Below are 17,680 nucleotides of genomic sequence, written 5' to 3' on the forward strand. Positions count from 1 at the left end.
ACATAAATGATATTCAAGGACTTGTATTTGGACATAAATTGAATTTTATTCAAAGACAGATGAAATTATTGACAATGAAATAATGCAGATTTTTTTAAAAATAAAATAGTTTTTTTTGCTCCCCAAGTTCACTTTATCCGTCTGTTCGCCTCTTCCAGCCAGGAGAAGAAGTTGGTCACGGATGTCACATTAACTGTGGATGACCTCCACTTAAAGAAGGTCTCATCCTGGATGACTTCTTCATCCCACAGCACATCCAAAAACATGCGCAGCAGACCTACACGGACACACACCAGCAAGAATCACAGGAATAAGTCAATGGAAACACACCACTGGCTTCTGGATTTGGAGTTCAAAGTTAAAATGAACAAAGCCGTGACCGTCGGTGGATGGATGGGACCCTCACCATCAGGTTGGTCTATGTGGACCACCAGCTGCTGCAGAACGTTCAGGGCCACCAGCTGCTTCTGGTCATCCTTGATGAACCTCTTGAGGAGGCTCATTCTGTCCAGCAGCTCGTAGGTGTTGAGAGTATAAACCCCACCTGACAACACAAACACTCTCTTCACACCACTGTAAAGAACCTGAACACATCTAATCATGGACCATAAAGTGTCCCAGTGACTGGTTTTGTGCTCACATCATGTAAAACAGACGTCTATGTGGAGTAAAACTAATGAATCATGTTTCTGGACAGAAACAGGCTGAGCTTTCTGCCTCTATAGTGATATTATAGAACACTTACAGTCAACAATGACTGACTGGCACACTGCTCTCATCAAGGCCCTCACAAACCCGTCTGATGACCTCTGCCTGTTGCTGAGGGTGTTCTGGGAGGGGGAGAGGAACCTTTGTTAGTTTCATGCCTACAGTCATAATCTCTAGAAAAATCCAGTTTAAAGGTCATTCTCATGGGGAGTTACCTGGATCCACTCCTCTATTTGATCATTGCCAGAGTTGTTCTGCAGGAGTCTTCTCAGTGTTTGATACACTTCTTCTTCACAGTCCTGCGCTCGTGCCTCCTCCTGGTTCTTGTGTTCAACTGCAAAGAGCAACAAGTAGTGAAAAACCCCATCCAGGTGTCAGCTTTAAAAATGCACCCAATCCTTTGGCTTTTTCAGTTATATACCTGGAATTTTGTTGACCTCTTTAACCTGTGCTCCTCTGTTTAGCTGTTCATCCAGGTACACCACAGGTTCTCTTTGTTTCGGTCCCCAGGTGTTTCTCATGCTCCTGCATTCATATTGTTTTGGTGACCCAAGAGTTGAGCTGCTGCCCCTCTGGTACCGCAGCTTCCGGTCTCCATCACAGTTGCGTCTGAAGTCCTGGTTGAACTTCCCAGGAATTGCTTTCTTCAACTGGAGCTGCTCCCTCTCTTCAGCCAGCTTCACCTCTTGGTGAAGCTGCTGGATGGTTTTGGGCCCTTCATCTCTCCTTCGGGGAACCCAATCGTTCTGAAGGCCACACATGAGATGTGATGAGAATTCAACTTGCAGACTATAGTCATGATTTAGCCATCAAAGAGTCTCACCTCTCTTAGGGCCACAACATCCTGCAACATGAACTTGATTCTTGACGACATCTTCTTCTTCATTAGGTTGCAAATGAGGCCACAGTAGCTGTTGAGTTTTGGCTAAAAGGAAGAAAATAAAAGGAAGAAAAGAGTCCCACTCGTTCAGTTTATGCGTAGACTGTGTGTGTGTGTGTGTGTGTGTGTGTGTGTGTGTGTGTGTGTGTGTCCTTACGATCTCAGTCTCGGTGTCCAAGTCTTTCCCCACTGTGGTCAGGAGCTTGCACATACACTCCAGAGACTCCTCGGACTCGTCCTGGAGCAGTTCACCTATACAGGTGTGTATGATGCCCTCTGAGATCATCTTCAGCTTGAAAAGCTCCCCAACGAACCTCACGGTCCCCAGTAAACGCACGCAGGCCTTGTGCCTGGTCTGCTCCAGGTCCTTTGGGGGCAGATTTGCATGTATTTAATTTAGGTGAAACACTGTAAAGGTTACATTTAAGTTTGAGTTCAAAATCTAACTATTCTACCGTCCGTGCCAGTGGAGCAAGCATTTATAAATAATAATAATAATTGCACAGGCATATTTGGTTCTGCTGTAGGCGTGCCCGTACTCACCTCTTGAGCAACAGACACACCATTTTCCTTTTCTGGCAGGAGTCCTCTGTTCTGGAACTCCATCCGGCATCTTGTGACCAGAACGTTGTCAAAGTAGATGAAGTCACTGCTGCTCTTGGACGAGACCCTCAGCTGATGTGGGAAAGGTTTGGCAGATCAGTAACAATAATCTGGTCCACATTCAACCAATCGTACAGACAAAGAATGCAGAGTTTACCCCCTTCAGATGGTGACACATCTTAGCGTAGGTGGCGCTGTAGCTCTGCTCAGACAAGGCCTTGTTCAGAATGAGCTCAACGACCGCGTTCAGCGTCTCCTCAGTATCGATGTTGAGCTCATCCACCTGCTTCATGAGGCTCTCAAACATCTCAGGGGTGAGCTTGTTCAGGATGCCCCGAAAAGTTCTGATCAGCTTCTCAGTCCCTTCTGTCCATCCATCTCCCTCGCCACCACACTGGGGGCTTCTGATGGAGGGAACCACGTTGGTGTTCATAGTTTGAGTCTGAAACCACAAGAAAAAAACAAACATTTGCTATAATTTAGAAAGACAAGTAAATTTATACTGTCACATACGAATACGCCATTTTCTTTGAAGTGTTAAATGGTTTCGACTGAGAGAAAATTTCACCTTAAAGTTTCCATAATGGCCTGTTTTTTTTGTTTGGGGCTTTGAATTAATTGAAGAATATGGGGGTGGCGGTAGCTCTTGGGTACTGGGCTGAGGAGCGGAGGGGTCTTAGTTCAGGCCCCAGTGCCGATAAAGCAAGTAAGCTCTTAGGGGAAGGGGTCAGAAGCACCGCCTAGTCAGAGCACTGCCGAGGTACCCTTGAGCAAGGTACCAAACCCACAATAGCTCACATAGGGCCCTGTGATGAACTCAACCAGGGGTATACCCTGCCTTCGCCTACATGTGTGCCCTCCCCATCACCCCGAAAAGGATAGAGCAGTCATGAAGTTATTAGAATATGAATACATTTGGTAAAAATGCTAAAGAAAAGAAAAAGGTTCATAGTTTCAAGATGACCCAAAGCGCAGCCTTGTAAAAGCTCAGTGGCAGTGATCTTAAAACTATCAGAAAGGGAGAGTTCACTCACTTGCAGTAGAAAGTCAGTATTCAGACTGGAGTTTTGCTGGTTGTTCCTTTATAAATGTTAGGATTAACTTTAACTGTTAATATATTAGCAGGTTATGATTAGCATTAAGTGTTAATATTTTAGCAGTTTACGATTAGCATTAACTGTTAATATTTTAGCAGGTGCTTGTTGTTGGAGTAAGCTTAACAAACCTTCAGCGGGATTTAACAATATAGACTTTAGGTCTTTTATTTGAGGTCTTTCATGTTTGCTCCAATGAAAAACCCTGTCTTTCATGTTGAGACGTTGATCCTTTGTCCTTTGATGTGCTCTGTGACTCCGCCTCTCCAAGCAGGTCCCCGCCCTCTGGCTTTGTGCTCATGCTTTGGTTCTAACAGTCAATCCTCCATCTACTTTGTTCTTTAGAAGTAATCTCGCTCTCATCCAGCATCCGCTCTTTATTCCATTAATTAAACCAAATTAATTTGGTCTCGGGCCCCTGTATCACCCTTTAAAGAGTTTTCTGATTCAAATCCAGAAAATGGTGTAAAAGTACATATATTTTAATTTGCAGCAAAAACTCCAGGCTGGATAGCTACATGTTCACTATGGATTTTCAGTATCTGACTTAATTTAGACCTCCTCAAATAGCAACCTGACGTTACTCAACTGTAAATATACTAAGGGAGAAGTCAAGCACAACGAGGGATGTGCAGCCAGAGGTGAGTCTACAAAATATCCCATTTTGCTTCATTTGTCCCCAGATGCTTTTAAGATGAAACTTCAAATTCTATAATTTGTTAGTGCCTGAGAGATGTGTTGAGCCACAGCTGTACACAGTTGCTAAGGGCAAAGGTCAGGGTCTTCACCTATTTTTTTCCCCATTTTCCCCAAGACTTTCAAATGAGCTGCTGAAAGTATAGTATCTTTATTAATGGTGTTCCAGTAAACATCCTGCCATATTCAGCACCCTCAGAAGTTCCAAAGGTTAAAGGACAGCAAAAATGTGAATGTGAGGCCTTCAGGTCAGCCAGGAAAATCTGTTTCTGGTTTCTTCTCAATATGTTTTATCAGATTAAATTTTAAAAATGACAGGTTTATCATAAGGAGGTGCTGGACTAATATACACAGCTCTGGGCAGGCTTTGTGTTCCCAGGTGGAAAGGTCAAGTGAAAAGAACACCTTTTCTCATTTCACACACAGTTTTAAGACAGACTATTTATACATAACATTTTACTTGTGAGGGGGTTACCCTTTTATTTACTAGTATTTATTACTAATGTTAGCATATTTATTTTTTTAATATTTGTGATATTGTTGCTGCTATAAGAGATTCTGATATAATGAAATTATATTGTATTTTTCTATGATGACAATATTTCCTCTCAAACATTACTATTATCATCATCGCAATAAAATATTAAAATCAAGATAATCATAACAGTATTTTAATGTTGATTATTATTATTATTCTCATCACTGTTGTGATCGTAATTGATATTGATAACCATGACAAAAATACAACATAATGTAAGGTATTATGTGTATATATATATGTGTGTGTGTGTGTGTATATATATGTGTGTGTGTGTGTGTGTATATATATATATATGTGTGTGTATCTATATGTGTGTGTGTATATATGTGTATATATAAAATATATACTATTGATATATATATATATATATATATATATATATATATATATATACAGTATATATACACTAATAAATTAATTCATTTAAATGAATACAAACAGTATAATTTCCTATGAAAAACGAAAAACAGAATCTTCAAAAAAGTAAAAAACAGATTTGTCAGAAAACTACTAAAAAGAAGAAAGAAAGAAAGACAGCTGTAGTTTGTGAGCTACTTCCTGTTTAACAGACTACACATCAGAATCACATGACATGATCGTGTGATTCCAGTGACCAATCAAAAAAAAAATCCTGTCTCAGCTAATCACAAAATTGGTCCTTCTGCAGAAAACGATTCCGATTTCAGTACTGGAATGTGTTCAATTCAAGAAGATTGATGAGAATGCACATTTCAGGTATTAATATTGCAATGAGGGCAATTTTTGAAACTTATACAGATCAATCATTAGGGGCACTGGATGCTATTTACAGGGTTTTCTTTGTGGGGACCATGGGAAATGTCCTCACAACAGAAAATGTCCTCACAACAGAAAATGTCCTCACATGTTAGGTCGTTTGTCACTATATTGTCCTCACAAATCCAGCAGTATAAGAACACACACACACACAGTCTGGCTCCATTCAGCTTTTCTCCATTCAGCATAATTTCCAGTAAAACGGAACTTTAAACACAGAAGGAACCTCGTTTCATTCTCTCAGGTTTCCATCAGAATGCTTCTTTCATCTGATTTATTCAATCAAACAAATTGAGTTTTGCTCCAAAGATCCATCCCTCCATCAGCCCTCCATCAGCCCTCCACCATCCATCATCATCCCTCCATCACCTGACTATCCCCCCATCATCCCTCCATCACGTCTATCCCTCCATCATCCCTCCATCAGCCCTCCATCACCTGTCTCCCCCATCATCCCTCCATCACCTGTCTATCCCTCCATCATCCCCCCATCATCCCTCCATCACCTGTCTATCCCCCATCATCCCTCCATCACCTGTCTATCCCCCATCATCCCTCCATCACCTGTCCATCCCTCCATCATCCATCCACCATCCCTCCATCACCTGTTTATCCCTCCATCATCCCTCCATCAGCCCTCCAGCATCCCTCCATCACCTGTCCATCCCCCCATCATCCCTCCATCATCCCTCCATCATCCCTCCATCATCCCTCTTATCCAGTGTTGTCAGGATTCTCTAGTTTTATAGTTTATTTGTCTGTTTTTAGCGTTTTTGTGACACTTCACTTTTATTTTGAGCCATTTCATCTGAATTGGACGACCCATTTGCTGACCCCCGTGAGGACGGGCCCAAACTGCCGCGTCAGTCTGGATAATAACATGGTAATAGCAGCTTTAATAACAGCTTTATTCACCTGTAAACTGCGACGCTGTCATCAGCCTCACTCTGTTCCAACGCGTCTCGTCTCGATGACCTCACACCTCCGTGTTGGCCTGAGATGACCTCTGCTTCAGCTGGGGGCCCCGGGGTCCAGACCAGAACCAGCAGGTTTGGACCCTTCACATTTCAGATGTAAAGACACTTCAAAACCAAAACAGGACCACCTGAGACGTTTCAACCTGGTTGGTTGGAGGGAAATCCAGGTCAGACCACATAAGGTCATGTGACCAGAACAGGTCATTAACATGTTAGCACCAGTTAACAGGTATTTACTTTACTTCCGTCCCATGAAGACGGACGCGCTGCTGCTAACGAGTCAACTTTAACCGGACGGATATGATATCTCCCTGTTTGACCTTTAACTTCACAGATTACACCTGTACTAAACACTTTTACAATGCCACCTTTATGACTCTTTATGGACCTGTCGTATAGATGAGTTGGCAGGAAGCACTGGACATATTAGGATGGAGGCAGAAGGTTCTGGGGAAGTTCTAAACAGCTGGAGGTGGAACGTTGCAGAACAGTTCCTCTGTAGACACACACACACACACACACACACAAGATTAGACACCCACTGGATTAGATTAGATTAGATTTATAATAATACTAACAATAACAAATCATAAATGTATTTTTTTCCTGTTTATATTTCTTTGATAAACTCCATCGTTAAAAAACAGCCACGAAACATGAACAGAAAGAAAATTCTAATTCAAAAGACTCAAATGTCAGCATTTATTCCTCCTTTAGTGTCAGTTAAAAGTTTACAGCCAAAAGCAAAGAACCTCTGTCCTCTGTTTGTCTGCTTTCATGATAGATGATCAATATTGATTAGTGATTCACAGAAATGAGAATCGGCAAAGGTTAAAACTGAAAGTTCAGCACTGCGTGCAGACCCAATGACTGACCAGCAGGGGGCTCAAACGTCAGTTTACCTTTCTAAAACTAAATTTGAACTATAAAGAAGATGAAGCTGGAGGGATGTGATCACGTGTTGGAGCGTCCCAACGCTGCTGTTCGGGCACCTTTAACGGACCCTGGGACCCAAACACAGCATGTGATGGAGGCCACGGGGGTTTCTTTGTTTTCTTCCCAGGGTCTGTCTGGTCTGGGCTCGGCTTCCTGCAGCGAGTGCAGCTTTCAGATGTAAGAATGTGGCAAAAATGTTCTTCTGCATTCCAGAAGAGTCTCATTCACACACCTTCACCTGGAGTGTGTAGCAACAGTTTATACTGCAGGAAGTCTGGTGACATTCTTCAGGAGTTTCTCAACAAAAGAATGAAGAATGCATGAACACCCTGTTCTTTAGAAGCTGTTGCGCAACTGAAACTCTCCTCTGTGTCATGAATGATATGTCAGAAACATGGATGCAACGAGGTCTCCATCCATCAGGCTCAGCTCTGCTCTGCTCTGCTCTGCTCTGCTCTGCTCTGCTCTTGTTTTCCTCTTCGCCTCCTCTCCAGCTGCCAAACACTGCGGGGCATCCAACAGTGGGGACACACAGTTGCCTGTTTGAAGGCAATGATTTCATAAGAACTCTGGCAGCCGTCAGCGTTCCTCTGCTGCCGCCTGCTGGTGGGAGGAGGCGCCGCCGTGTGGGGCGCCTGGTGTTGATGGAGCTTGGAAGGGGAAGAATCAATAGTCCCGATATTTGAGGATGAAGAAATATCAGATAAAAATGCTCTGGTAAGAGAGGAAAGAGATAGGAGGTTGAGGAGAACTTAGTTTGGGCTGATCACAAGCAGAAGAAATCAACTAAAAAATAATGCATGTGTGGAAATAATGTCGGCCAAATTACAAAATGAAAAACTGAATTTTGATTATTTTCTATTTTTTTTAAACCCAACATTTTAAAAAGCTGTTAGACAGTTCTGACATTCCCAGTAATTTTAAGTCTAACGGGGATATTTCTTTTTAAAATGAAGAGATCTTTCTTTTCTTCCGCTCCGTAGCTTTTATTTATTAAAAACATTGAAAACTGAAACCCTTCATTGATTATTTTCTCTCTTTGTTCCTATTGAGAGACACGTCTTTTAATGAAGTCTTAGTAAATCGTTTTTATCAGTGCAAATAGACTAAATCGGTGCTGATTTTTAACCTGTTTTGATCTTATTTCACTATATTTTGCTCTGTTTTCACTTAAACTTTGCGATCTGGTTTAAAGTTACACGTGTGGCCGCTAGATGGCGGCATTTGACCGGTGGAGCGTTCAGCTTTGGAAAGGAAGAGTTAACGCACCTGCCTCTCTCTGCTACACACACACACACACACACACACACACACACACACAAGCACGCACACACACACACACGCACTAAAAAAATTAAATGCTGACTCTTCAAAGTGTCACCAGTCACTATTCCAGTTTCAGCACAGCAGAGGAGGAGGGGGTAGACGGGAGGGTGGGGGCTGGAGGGGTTGTGGGGGGGCAGAATGGGGGGGAGGAGTGGGAACAGTTTCTCTCTTTCCAGCTTCTGGGGGCTTCAGCACTGCACGCCGGTGAAGGTAGGTGTGAGCCTGATCTCTCTGCTCTCCAGCGCTTGTTTTGGGGGGGTCCTGACAGGATGGGGGTGGGGGTGGGGGGCAGAGGTCTGTGGTGATTGTTCTGTCTAACCTCTCCGATAGTGTCACAATTGTGTCAGGGGGCTTCTGCAGTGTGTGTGTGAGTGCATTCGTGCGTGTGTGAGTGTGTGTGTGTGTGTGTGTGTGTGTGTGTGTGTGTGTGTGTGGGGGTGTTAGGCTGTCCATCACCGGGGGGGTTAGCTCGTCACAGGGGAGTTTGTAAATCAGAACAGAGGCTTAAGTTTGTCGTTCAAGTTTGATCCAAGAAGAATTTTGGAATCATTTTAATTGTCGAGGATTAAAAATGAAAACACAAACGTGTGTGTGCGTGTGTATGTGTGTGTGCGTGTGTGTGTGTGTGTGTGTGTGTGTGTGTGTTTGAGAGAGAGAATGACCCACAAACTCCTCAGAAAACCGTCTGATTCTGCAGCTGCAGCAGGATTCAGACATCAAATCCAGTTTCTTCAGTCCAAACGTAATCAGGAGATCAGCTTCCTGTGGGCTGTCCGGGACCCTCTGGAGGAGCCTCCTCAGGTCTCCAGGATTGGCTCGGCTGGAAGAAGCTGACTTGTGAAGCTAAAATTAAGCTCAGAGGGCAGATTTGGAATGTTACACTTGGGCAGTAAGACGTGGAGGAGGAGGCGACCTGTGCATGGTGACAAATCTGCTGAGCCGCCAGTGGCACAGAGGTGATGCACAGGCCAGAGAAGGTGGCTTTAGAGGGTCCTGACCTGTGGGACATGAACACACCCTCGCAGCTGGAACATCTGGCTCTTCTGATCAGAGATTCAGGTGACGCACAGACAAAGAAACAGGAGCGACGAGATCTGAAGCTCCTGCGTAGAAACTGTCTGTGGCCACCCTGGAAACACTAGGGCCTGGAAATCACCTGTGAGCACCCGAGAATCACCCGTGAGCACCCAAGAATCACCCGTGAGCACCCGAGAATCACCTGTGAGCACCCAAGAATCACCTGTGAGCACCCGAGAATCACCTGTGAGCACCCGAGAATCACCCGTGAGCACCCGAGAATCACCTGTGAGCACCCGAGAATCACCCGTGAGCACCCGAGAATCACCCGTGAGCACCCGAGAATCACCTCCAAGCACCCAAGAATCACCCGTGAGCACCCAAGAATCACCTCCAAGCACCTAAGAATCACCTGTGGGGTCCCCAGTTTTCCCACAGTTCCCAGTAGCTGTTGTTAAACTGCCCAATAAAGCTCCTGTGTGACCAGTCTGTCGTGAAGGACGGCAGCTGCAGGAGACGTCCCAGCGTGTAACTCTGTGTGTGTGTGTGTGTGTGCGTGTGTGTGTGACAGGTGCTTCTCCACTTGTCAGAGTGATAAATGTGGTTAAAGACGCATCACAACGCACCAGAATACACACATCCATCGAAGGCTCCTGGGGTCCCGTTTCCATGGCGACCACACTGGTGCGCTGCTGTAAACAAACCGGTAGAAATGATCTTTTTATGTGTCCAGAAAGCAAAACTTTAAAATCCCGGAGTTGTGTTCAAAATTAAATTTATGGTCAAGTGAATGTAATTAGGATTATTACACATCATTCATTCATTCACTCATTAATTCATTCATTCACTAATTTATTCACTCACTCACTCACTGAAGGTAACAATAAATCATTTCTACATTTAAAAAACAACAAATTGGTCAAAACACAGTTTATAAAACATTTAAGGATAAAAAAATGAACTGATTTTCCATCTGTCCCTAAACATTAGCGCCAGCTAATGGGTTAGCATGTGAGCTCGCGCATCGCTTGTTCTTAGCTTAGCCACAGCTAACGCTAACTTGACAATCGTGCCGAAGCTTTTACGGATTTTATACAGATGTGGAAGACAAACGCCCAAGGAAACATCAAACTGGGATCATTTCCTACGTCCCGTTGTTGAATATTAGTTTAATTAGTTTAGACAACGGTGCTACCACAGATGCTAACGGTGGGGTTATGAAATGTGGGCTGAACTGATAGAAATGTGTGTGGGTGTTTTCTCGGGTGTGTCCGCGCTGCCTGAGCGAGCGCGAGCCGCGGACCAGCCAGGGTTTAACTCGACACCCGCGGCTAAGCTATTCTTAGCGGCGGGGCTGAGTTTGAGGTTTAACGTTACAGCGTTTCTCTGCATTTGTTTCCTCAAGCTACACACGCACACACACACGCACACGCACACACCATTAATTTCTTGACATATTAATTATGTCTCTGAATGTATTAAGTCACTAATAATTGTTGTTTGCTAACGCTCTTCCTTGTCCTCTTCCTTTCCTCCTCCTCATCTTCCTCTCCTCCTCTTCCTCCCCTCTTCCTCTCCACCTCCTCTCCTCATCCTCTTCCTTTCCTCGTCCTCCTCCTCTCCTCTTCCTCTCCTCATCCTCCTCCTTGTCCTCTTCCTTTCCTCCTCTTCATCTTCCTCTCCTCTTCCTCTTCACCTCCTCGTCTTCTCTTCCTCTTCCTCTCCTCCTCCTCTTCCTATCCTCCTCTTTCTCTCCTCGTCCTCCTCCTCTTCTCTTCCTCTCCTTGTCCTCTTTCTCTCCTCTTTGTTTCCTTGTCCTCCTCCTCTCCTCCTCCTCCTCCTCCTCTTCTCCTCCTCTCCTCCTCCTCTCCTTGTCCTCTCCTCTTCCTCTCCTCCCCCTCTCCTTGTCCTCTTCCTCTCCTCCTCCTCTTCCTCTCCCCCTCTTCCACTCCTCCTCTCCTCCACCTCCTCTCCTTGTCCTCTCCTCCTCTTCCTCTCCTCTTCTCCGCCTCCTCTCCTCCTCCTCTTCCTCTCCTCCTCCTCCTCCTCCTCTCCACTCTCAGGGCTGTGTGTGTGTGTGAGTGTGTGTGTATCAACCACCATGTCGGACCCCAGGGACATCGACGAGGACGCCATCCTGAAGGGCCTCAGCCCGGAGGAACTGGAAAAGCTGGAGTACGAGCTGGCTGAGATGGATCCAGAGGTGAGCGCGTTGCTCCTCACGTGCACGTCCTTGATGGTGAACATGACCCTAACCCCGTCACCATCAGGACCCGGCTCCAGGTTTTTGTTCCTGCCGGGACCCCGGGGTTCAGGATCCAGAGACTAAACGTGCGGAGACCTTCACTGATGTTTCCTTTCTCCCAGAATGCAATGCTGCCCGCCGGCCTACGTCAGCGCGACCAGACCAAGAAGAATCCGACGGGCCCGTACGACCGCGACGCTCTGATGCAGCACCTGGAGAAGGTGGCGCTGGAGCACAAGGACAGGGAGGACCTGGTCCCCTTCACCGGAGAGAAGAAAGGTGACGACCGCTCACGCTGAAGCTGCAAAAGTTCCCCCGGAGAACGTCTGAGGGTCCCTGAACCCTTGAGGAAACATCAGCTTCCAGACCAGGTTCCCTTTAAAGACCTCAGAGTTTATCCCGTTTCTCCCGCAGGAAAAGCCTTCGTGGCAAAGAAACCAGAAGAGATCCCGGAACACGAGCAGGTGATCCTGGAGCCGGAGCTGGAGGAGGCTCTGAAGAACGCCACGGACGCAGAGATGTGTGATATCGCAGGTTCGAATCCCCTCCGGAGTCCAGCTGCTCCGTTGGTCCAGATTTCCACACACCCGGGATTACTCTCCGATTCCTAGATCACGTAGCGGGTCCACGCAGGACGTACGTCCAGTCCGCATCATTAATACTCACCACGTGTCGTGCACTGACAGCGCACGCCTGCTAGCTTTGAACCTTCGTTCGGTAAATTAGCGTGACACCGCCAGGGCAAACAGAGAGGTCATGAGGTCACAGGACGTTACAGGAAGTTAGCGTTTAGCGGTTTGTGACGCTATGCTAACCTTTCTGTCAGGTGAATTAATAACGCATTTGGTTGACAGAGGCCTGCTAGCAACCACCTGTCAGCAGCAAACCGGCGCTGTGCTGCTATGCTAACTGTGGAAATAGTGGGTTGTTGCTACGTTCCATCAGGTCGGTGGCCGTTACATCACCCCGCTGTTCCGACCGGCCACGTTCGGATGCACAGACCCAGTTTTCCCCAGGGCCGCTAGCCTCATAATGACCTGTGGTGTAGCTGGAGGCTAGCAGACATGTGAGGAGGGTCCGATTCCTTTTGGTCAGCAACACAGAAATAAATGAGCAAATGCGGAGCGGGTGGAGCAGCCAGGGTGGGGGCAGAGATACGGTATCTGTGTGGACCAGGCGCTCAGAGGGAAAAACAGGCTTCCAGCAGCACACACGCACACACACACACACACACACACACACGCTCTGTTTTAGTGCCACACTTTATGCTAAACGGCGGCCTGACAGGGAGAACGCCACTTTGACCCTGGACCGGGTCCACGGGAGGATTACACCCCAGTTAGCCTCTGTCAGGCTTTTGTGGGGCCTTCCTGGCAAACGAGGGGGGGTGAATAGCTCAGACGACCCGCTTCACGGCCCAACGGGTCCAAACGACCCCCCGCCTTCGTGCTCACTCGCTACTTTTATTAACGTGCTGCTTTTAAAGCGCGTCGCTTTGTGCTGCAAAGCTACCGACAGTCTCTTAAAGCTCAAACCAGATGATGTGGGTGGTGTTTATGGTCCCCCCCCACCCCCCACCCCCCCGGTCCAGGAGGCAGCTGTCTCTCCTCACAAGGCCCTTCCCATGGTTCCCTGCACCGGGTCAGGAGGGTGGTGGAGCGGAGAGGGGGGGGGGGGGGGGGGGGGGGGGGGGCTGTGACACAGTTTGGCCCATGAAGGCAGTGGAGGTTCTGCCCCCTGCTGGTCCGATCTGGGAACTACAGCAGGTGTTTGCAGCAGGTTCCCAGGGGAGGTGAGGTGAACGTTAGCTGCCCCCTGATCGTTTGTCCAACCCGGTTTCACCTGTGAGTGTCGGACTCACCCGGCGCCAGAGGCGGATCTGCCAGCTCAGCCCAGTTCTGAGCAGCACGGACGCGTCGGCGCCGTCAGGACGTCTGATTCCGCTTCCTGTGTCCACAGCAATCCTGGGAATGTACACGTTGATGAGCAACAAGCAGTACTACGACGCTCTGGGCACCACCGGGACGATCGCCAACACGGAGGGCATCAACAGTACGTATGGCGCCGCCGCGGCGCCCCCTGCTGGGGGCAGCGCCGCTGTCTTCACTCCCGCCCTGTTTCCTCTCTCGCAGGTGTAGTCAAAGCGGATCCCTTCAAGATCTTCCCCGCCGAGCCGCCCAACGGCACCAACGTGGAGGAGACCCTGGAGAGGATCGTCAGCAACGACAGCGGCCTGACGGAGGTCAACCTCAACAACATCAAGGTCAAAGGTCGCCTCGGAGAACGCACGGGTGGTCGCAGCGCGCCTGAAACTGAGCGGTGTCCGTCCGTCTGTCCCTGCAGGACATTCCCATCCCCACGCTGAAGGAGGTCTTTGAAGCCATGAAGGGAAACTCCCACGTGGAAGTTCTGAGCATCGCCGCCACCCGTAGCAACGACCCCGTGGCCTACGTGAGGAGCACCTTCTCACATCTGCCCCAAACCCGCTTCAGGGGGCATTTATGACCTGAGAGGCGCCCTGAAGCTGCTCCTCATAGTTGTGAAATCGTGTGTGTGTGTGTGTGTGTGTGTGTGTGTGTGTGTGTGCAGGCGTGTGCTGAGATGCTGCAGGAGAACACCAGCCTGCAGAGTCTTAATATTGAGTCAAACTTCATCACCGCCGACGGCATGATGGCGATCATCAAGGCGATGGCCAACAACGCCACCCTGGTGGAGCTGAAGATCGACAACCAGGTGAGTCCTCCCCCGTCGGCGTTCCCGGGCGTTCCCGGGCCTTCTGAAGACCCTTGTCCCCAACAGAGGCAGAAGCTGGGAGACTCGGTGGAGATGGAGATCGCCTCCATGCTGGAGAACAACTCCAGCATCCTCAAATTCGGCTACCACTTCGAGCAGCAGGGTCCCCGCACCAGAGCCGCCATGGCGGTCACGCGGAACAACGACATGCGTGAGTCCCCGTGTGGGGGGAAAACCTGGGAAAACCCTGTTGGGGGCTGTGGAAGCCGCCCTCCTCGCTAACCTGAGCGTTTCGTCCTGCAGTTCGCCAGCAGAGGTTACGGTGAAAACAGGCAGCAGCAGGGACGAGAGCGGACCCCACCTGCCCCTCAGAGCCTGCACACCTGCCACCAGCCTCCTCCCAGTTTTCCCAGTAACACCAGCGACCAGCCCTCGCTCCACCCTCCTGAAGGCTGTGGAGGCGTCTGCAGGAAGAACTGTAAATAATTTAAATAAAAACTATATATATGTTTGGAACGTTTGGCTTCAGTGTTTTTATGATGCTGCCTGAAGGTGGTGCCGGTTCTGCCACCAGGGGGCGCCCCGCTGGCCTGGCTCCTGAACCAGCTGCCTGATTTAATGATCCGCCGCTAATACACAAAAACCTGCGCAGCTTTAAGTGACACGGCACCAAATCGCTCTCTCCCGACTTCCTTCGGGTTATTTTAGGCCGCCGTGGTAACTTAACCTCGGCCCCCCCGGCTAAAGTTACCTGGTTCCAAATATAAGGGTCGACTTCAAGAGGGTCACGTCCGTGTTCGCCCGACAACGTTTACGGGCAGAAGCAGCTGCGGACCGTCACTGCTCCTGCCGCCAGCTTTTCCCGCCGCTTTAGCCTCATTTCCAGGCGTCCGATTAAATGGCGAGCTGGAGGAGGTCGTGTATTACCACATATTACCGGGGTCGTTGAAACTAACCCGGGTTAAGACCCCCCCCCCCCAGAAAAACTGACCCTGACAGTGTTAACCAGGAGCGTGTGAGGATCGCTAACCAGATTAGCACCAGCAGAATCTGGGTGATAATAAAGGGGCGGAGCTCCAGGCTGGGGTCACCCTCCCCCAGCTTAGAGCGGTTTACAGACTGGCAACGGCAGGAAGTCAGCCCCACCACCTTGGACGCCCCCTGCTGGTCAGCGATGGGAATGCCAGGAACAAACTGGAAGAATAAACATTCACAGCGATTTCTTTGGAATCACTAAAAAACTTTATTCGGCAGTTTTGCATCAGCTGATCTCAGGCTTCGCTCTCATTGGCTGCGGCAGGAGGAAGAGGAGGCGGCTCTTCCTCGTCCGAGTCAAACTCCACGTCCTCGTCTTTGGTCCACCTGCCGCTCCCGTCCTGTAGCCACCCCCGGCTGGAAACAAGGAAGATTAGCTTTTAAACACCCCCGAGCAGAAAGGAGGAAAATAACCTCTGACCTCTTCAGGTGGAGGTAATGTTCCAGCTCCCGCCTCCTCTGGGCAGACAGAGGCGCCGCTTCCTGTGACGTCACGCCGTCTGACGGACGTGGTGCTGCTCCGTCTACAGACGACACACTAATCAGGTAAACCACAGGTGACACACTAATCCAGGTAAACCACAGGTGACAGGCATCACCTGCTGCGCAGCCATCGGCGGCATCCCCTAAACTGCCCAAATCGTCAGAACCAGCAGGCTTGGACGCCGTCCTAACATCTAGAACATTCTGGGATCCCTTTTCACATTTTGTGCTGAAAAACAAAACAAAACATCAGAAGACGGAGTGGTCAGCCTCCTCAGGTGTGCCAAAAACATGTGGGAGGGGCTAAACGGATGGCAGCCGCGAGGGCGCCGGCAGCGACCGGTCGACTGGACCTCTGCTTCCTCTGCTCATCTCGCCATCAGCGCAGCTGGACGCTCGTCTCTAGCTAAACGTCAGTCGTCACCTGGTTTTTCGATGGCAGCTGTTGTAGGGAACCGTCTTCAACAAGGCGTGATGGGTGAGCTTCCGCGTCTGCGTCAGTAAGGGAGCCGAAGAGGAGGCTTCCTGAGCAACATGGAGTGGAAGCAGAGCTACGTCAGTGTGTGTGTGTGTGTGTGTGTGTGTGTGACAGGAGAACAACATGCATCGCTGCCGACTGACAGCAACATGAGGGTTGTGAGTCTGACCAACCTGAGCAGTATCTTCATTTTGGACGTAATGCTCATGTTTTCTTTTTGCTATTTCGTTCTTCAGCTTTGCTTTCTTGCCGTAGAATGATTTTAACCCTAAAGGAACAGAGAGGGGGGGGGGGGGGGGTGTTGTCCTGATGACACTGTTTATTGGATGTTACAGGGGTACAATGGGGTCGCAGGTGTAGCGGGCTTTTGTGGCTTGTCGGCAGTCACACGCTGCAGAAATGTGTCCTAGATTTAAATGTCAGGCAACGTCACAACTGATGCAGGAGCTCCAATCTTTCACCATTATGGGGGGGGGGGGGGTCCATGATTTCCCTCACCTTCCAAATGCCGTTTGCCCTTTCGGTGAACTGTCAGCATGTCAACTGTGTCAAAGACAGGACGGTAGGAACACACGAGGCAGGTGTACCTGCGGACAAGACGCGACACACCTGTGCAGGTCAGAACTCCAGCAGCGCAGCCAAAACCTGTCAATCATCTGTCCGGAGGATCATTTCACCTTCCGTTCTTCATCAGAGCTGCTTCATCCTCCGGAATAAAGTTCGACAGAAGATCTTCAACGCGCCGTTTCTAGAATATAACCAAGAAGTCTCGCATGACCCCATTTAGCCAAAATGCTAACCACAACAAATCACCACCTTTGCACAAATCTCGTTCAAATCCACTGAACAGCCTTTAAAATAAAAGTTGTTACCTTTAGGATGTTTAACTGACTTGAGTCGTCACCTTCCCTCTTAAAAGACATGATTTTAAAAAGTATTAATCCGAAAAAAAGAAATGAGACTGGCACGTTAGCTGCCTAGCGCCTCCGTTACCACGGTGAAAGCTAATCTTGCTAGCAGCGTTGCGTTCAAGTCTGTGCAGGAAATTGGGGCTTATTTCCTAAAAACACAGTTCTACTGTTTTGATTAATGATAGTAACGGTGTTAAACGTGTTTGCAGAAACAGTGGCTGT

The 17,680-nt window shown here is 48.3% G+C and overlaps 3 protein-coding genes across 3 annotated transcripts; 1 reads left to right on the top strand and 2 right to left on the bottom strand.

Moving 5' to 3' along the window:
• Positions 1-3,402, bottom strand: LOC115250463 (eukaryotic translation initiation factor 4 gamma 1-like). Its single transcript, XM_029839079.1, has 10 exons — positions 3,226-3,402; positions 2,349-2,633; positions 2,132-2,263; positions 1,746-1,955; positions 1,532-1,633; positions 1,130-1,454; positions 924-1,042; positions 746-830; positions 407-544; positions 1-277 (listed from the first exon to the last, which is right to left on the bottom strand). Exons 2-10 carry the CDS (start codon positions 2,622-2,624, stop codon positions 129-131), a joined length of 1,536 nt encoding a protein of 511 aa, XP_029694939.1. The 5' UTR covers positions 2,625-2,633; positions 3,226-3,402; the 3' UTR covers positions 1-128.
• A 5,264-nt stretch (positions 3,403-8,666) lies between these two features.
• tmod4 (tropomodulin 4 (muscle)) lies at positions 8,667-15,049 on the top strand. The gene is made up of 10 exons (XM_029839080.1): positions 8,667-8,766; positions 11,637-11,776; positions 11,941-12,097; positions 12,233-12,352; positions 13,778-13,870; positions 13,951-14,081; positions 14,162-14,269; positions 14,408-14,551; positions 14,618-14,762; positions 14,855-15,049. Exons 2-10 carry the CDS (start codon positions 11,675-11,677, stop codon positions 14,875-14,877), a joined length of 1,023 nt encoding a protein of 340 aa, XP_029694940.1. The 5' UTR covers positions 8,667-8,766; positions 11,637-11,674; the 3' UTR covers positions 14,878-15,049.
• Positions 15,050-15,771: 722 nt separating this feature from the next.
• Positions 15,772-17,616, bottom strand: scnm1 (sodium channel modifier 1). The gene is made up of 8 exons (XM_011605236.2): positions 17,420-17,616; positions 17,225-17,295; positions 17,046-17,134; positions 16,721-16,815; positions 16,494-16,594; positions 16,186-16,298; positions 16,008-16,110; positions 15,772-15,943 (listed from the first exon to the last, which is right to left on the bottom strand). The coding sequence occupies exons 1-8, from the start codon at positions 17,468-17,470 to the stop codon at positions 15,823-15,825; spliced, it is 744 nt and encodes a 247-aa protein (XP_011603538.1). The 5' UTR covers positions 17,471-17,616; the 3' UTR covers positions 15,772-15,822.
• Positions 17,617-17,680: the final 64 nt, after the last annotated feature.

The sequence above is a fragment of the Takifugu rubripes genome, chromosome 7, assembly GCF_901000725.2.
Source record: "Takifugu rubripes chromosome 7, fTakRub1.2, whole genome shotgun sequence".
Classification (NCBI taxonomy): domain Eukaryota; kingdom Metazoa; phylum Chordata; class Actinopteri; order Tetraodontiformes; family Tetraodontidae; genus Takifugu; species Takifugu rubripes.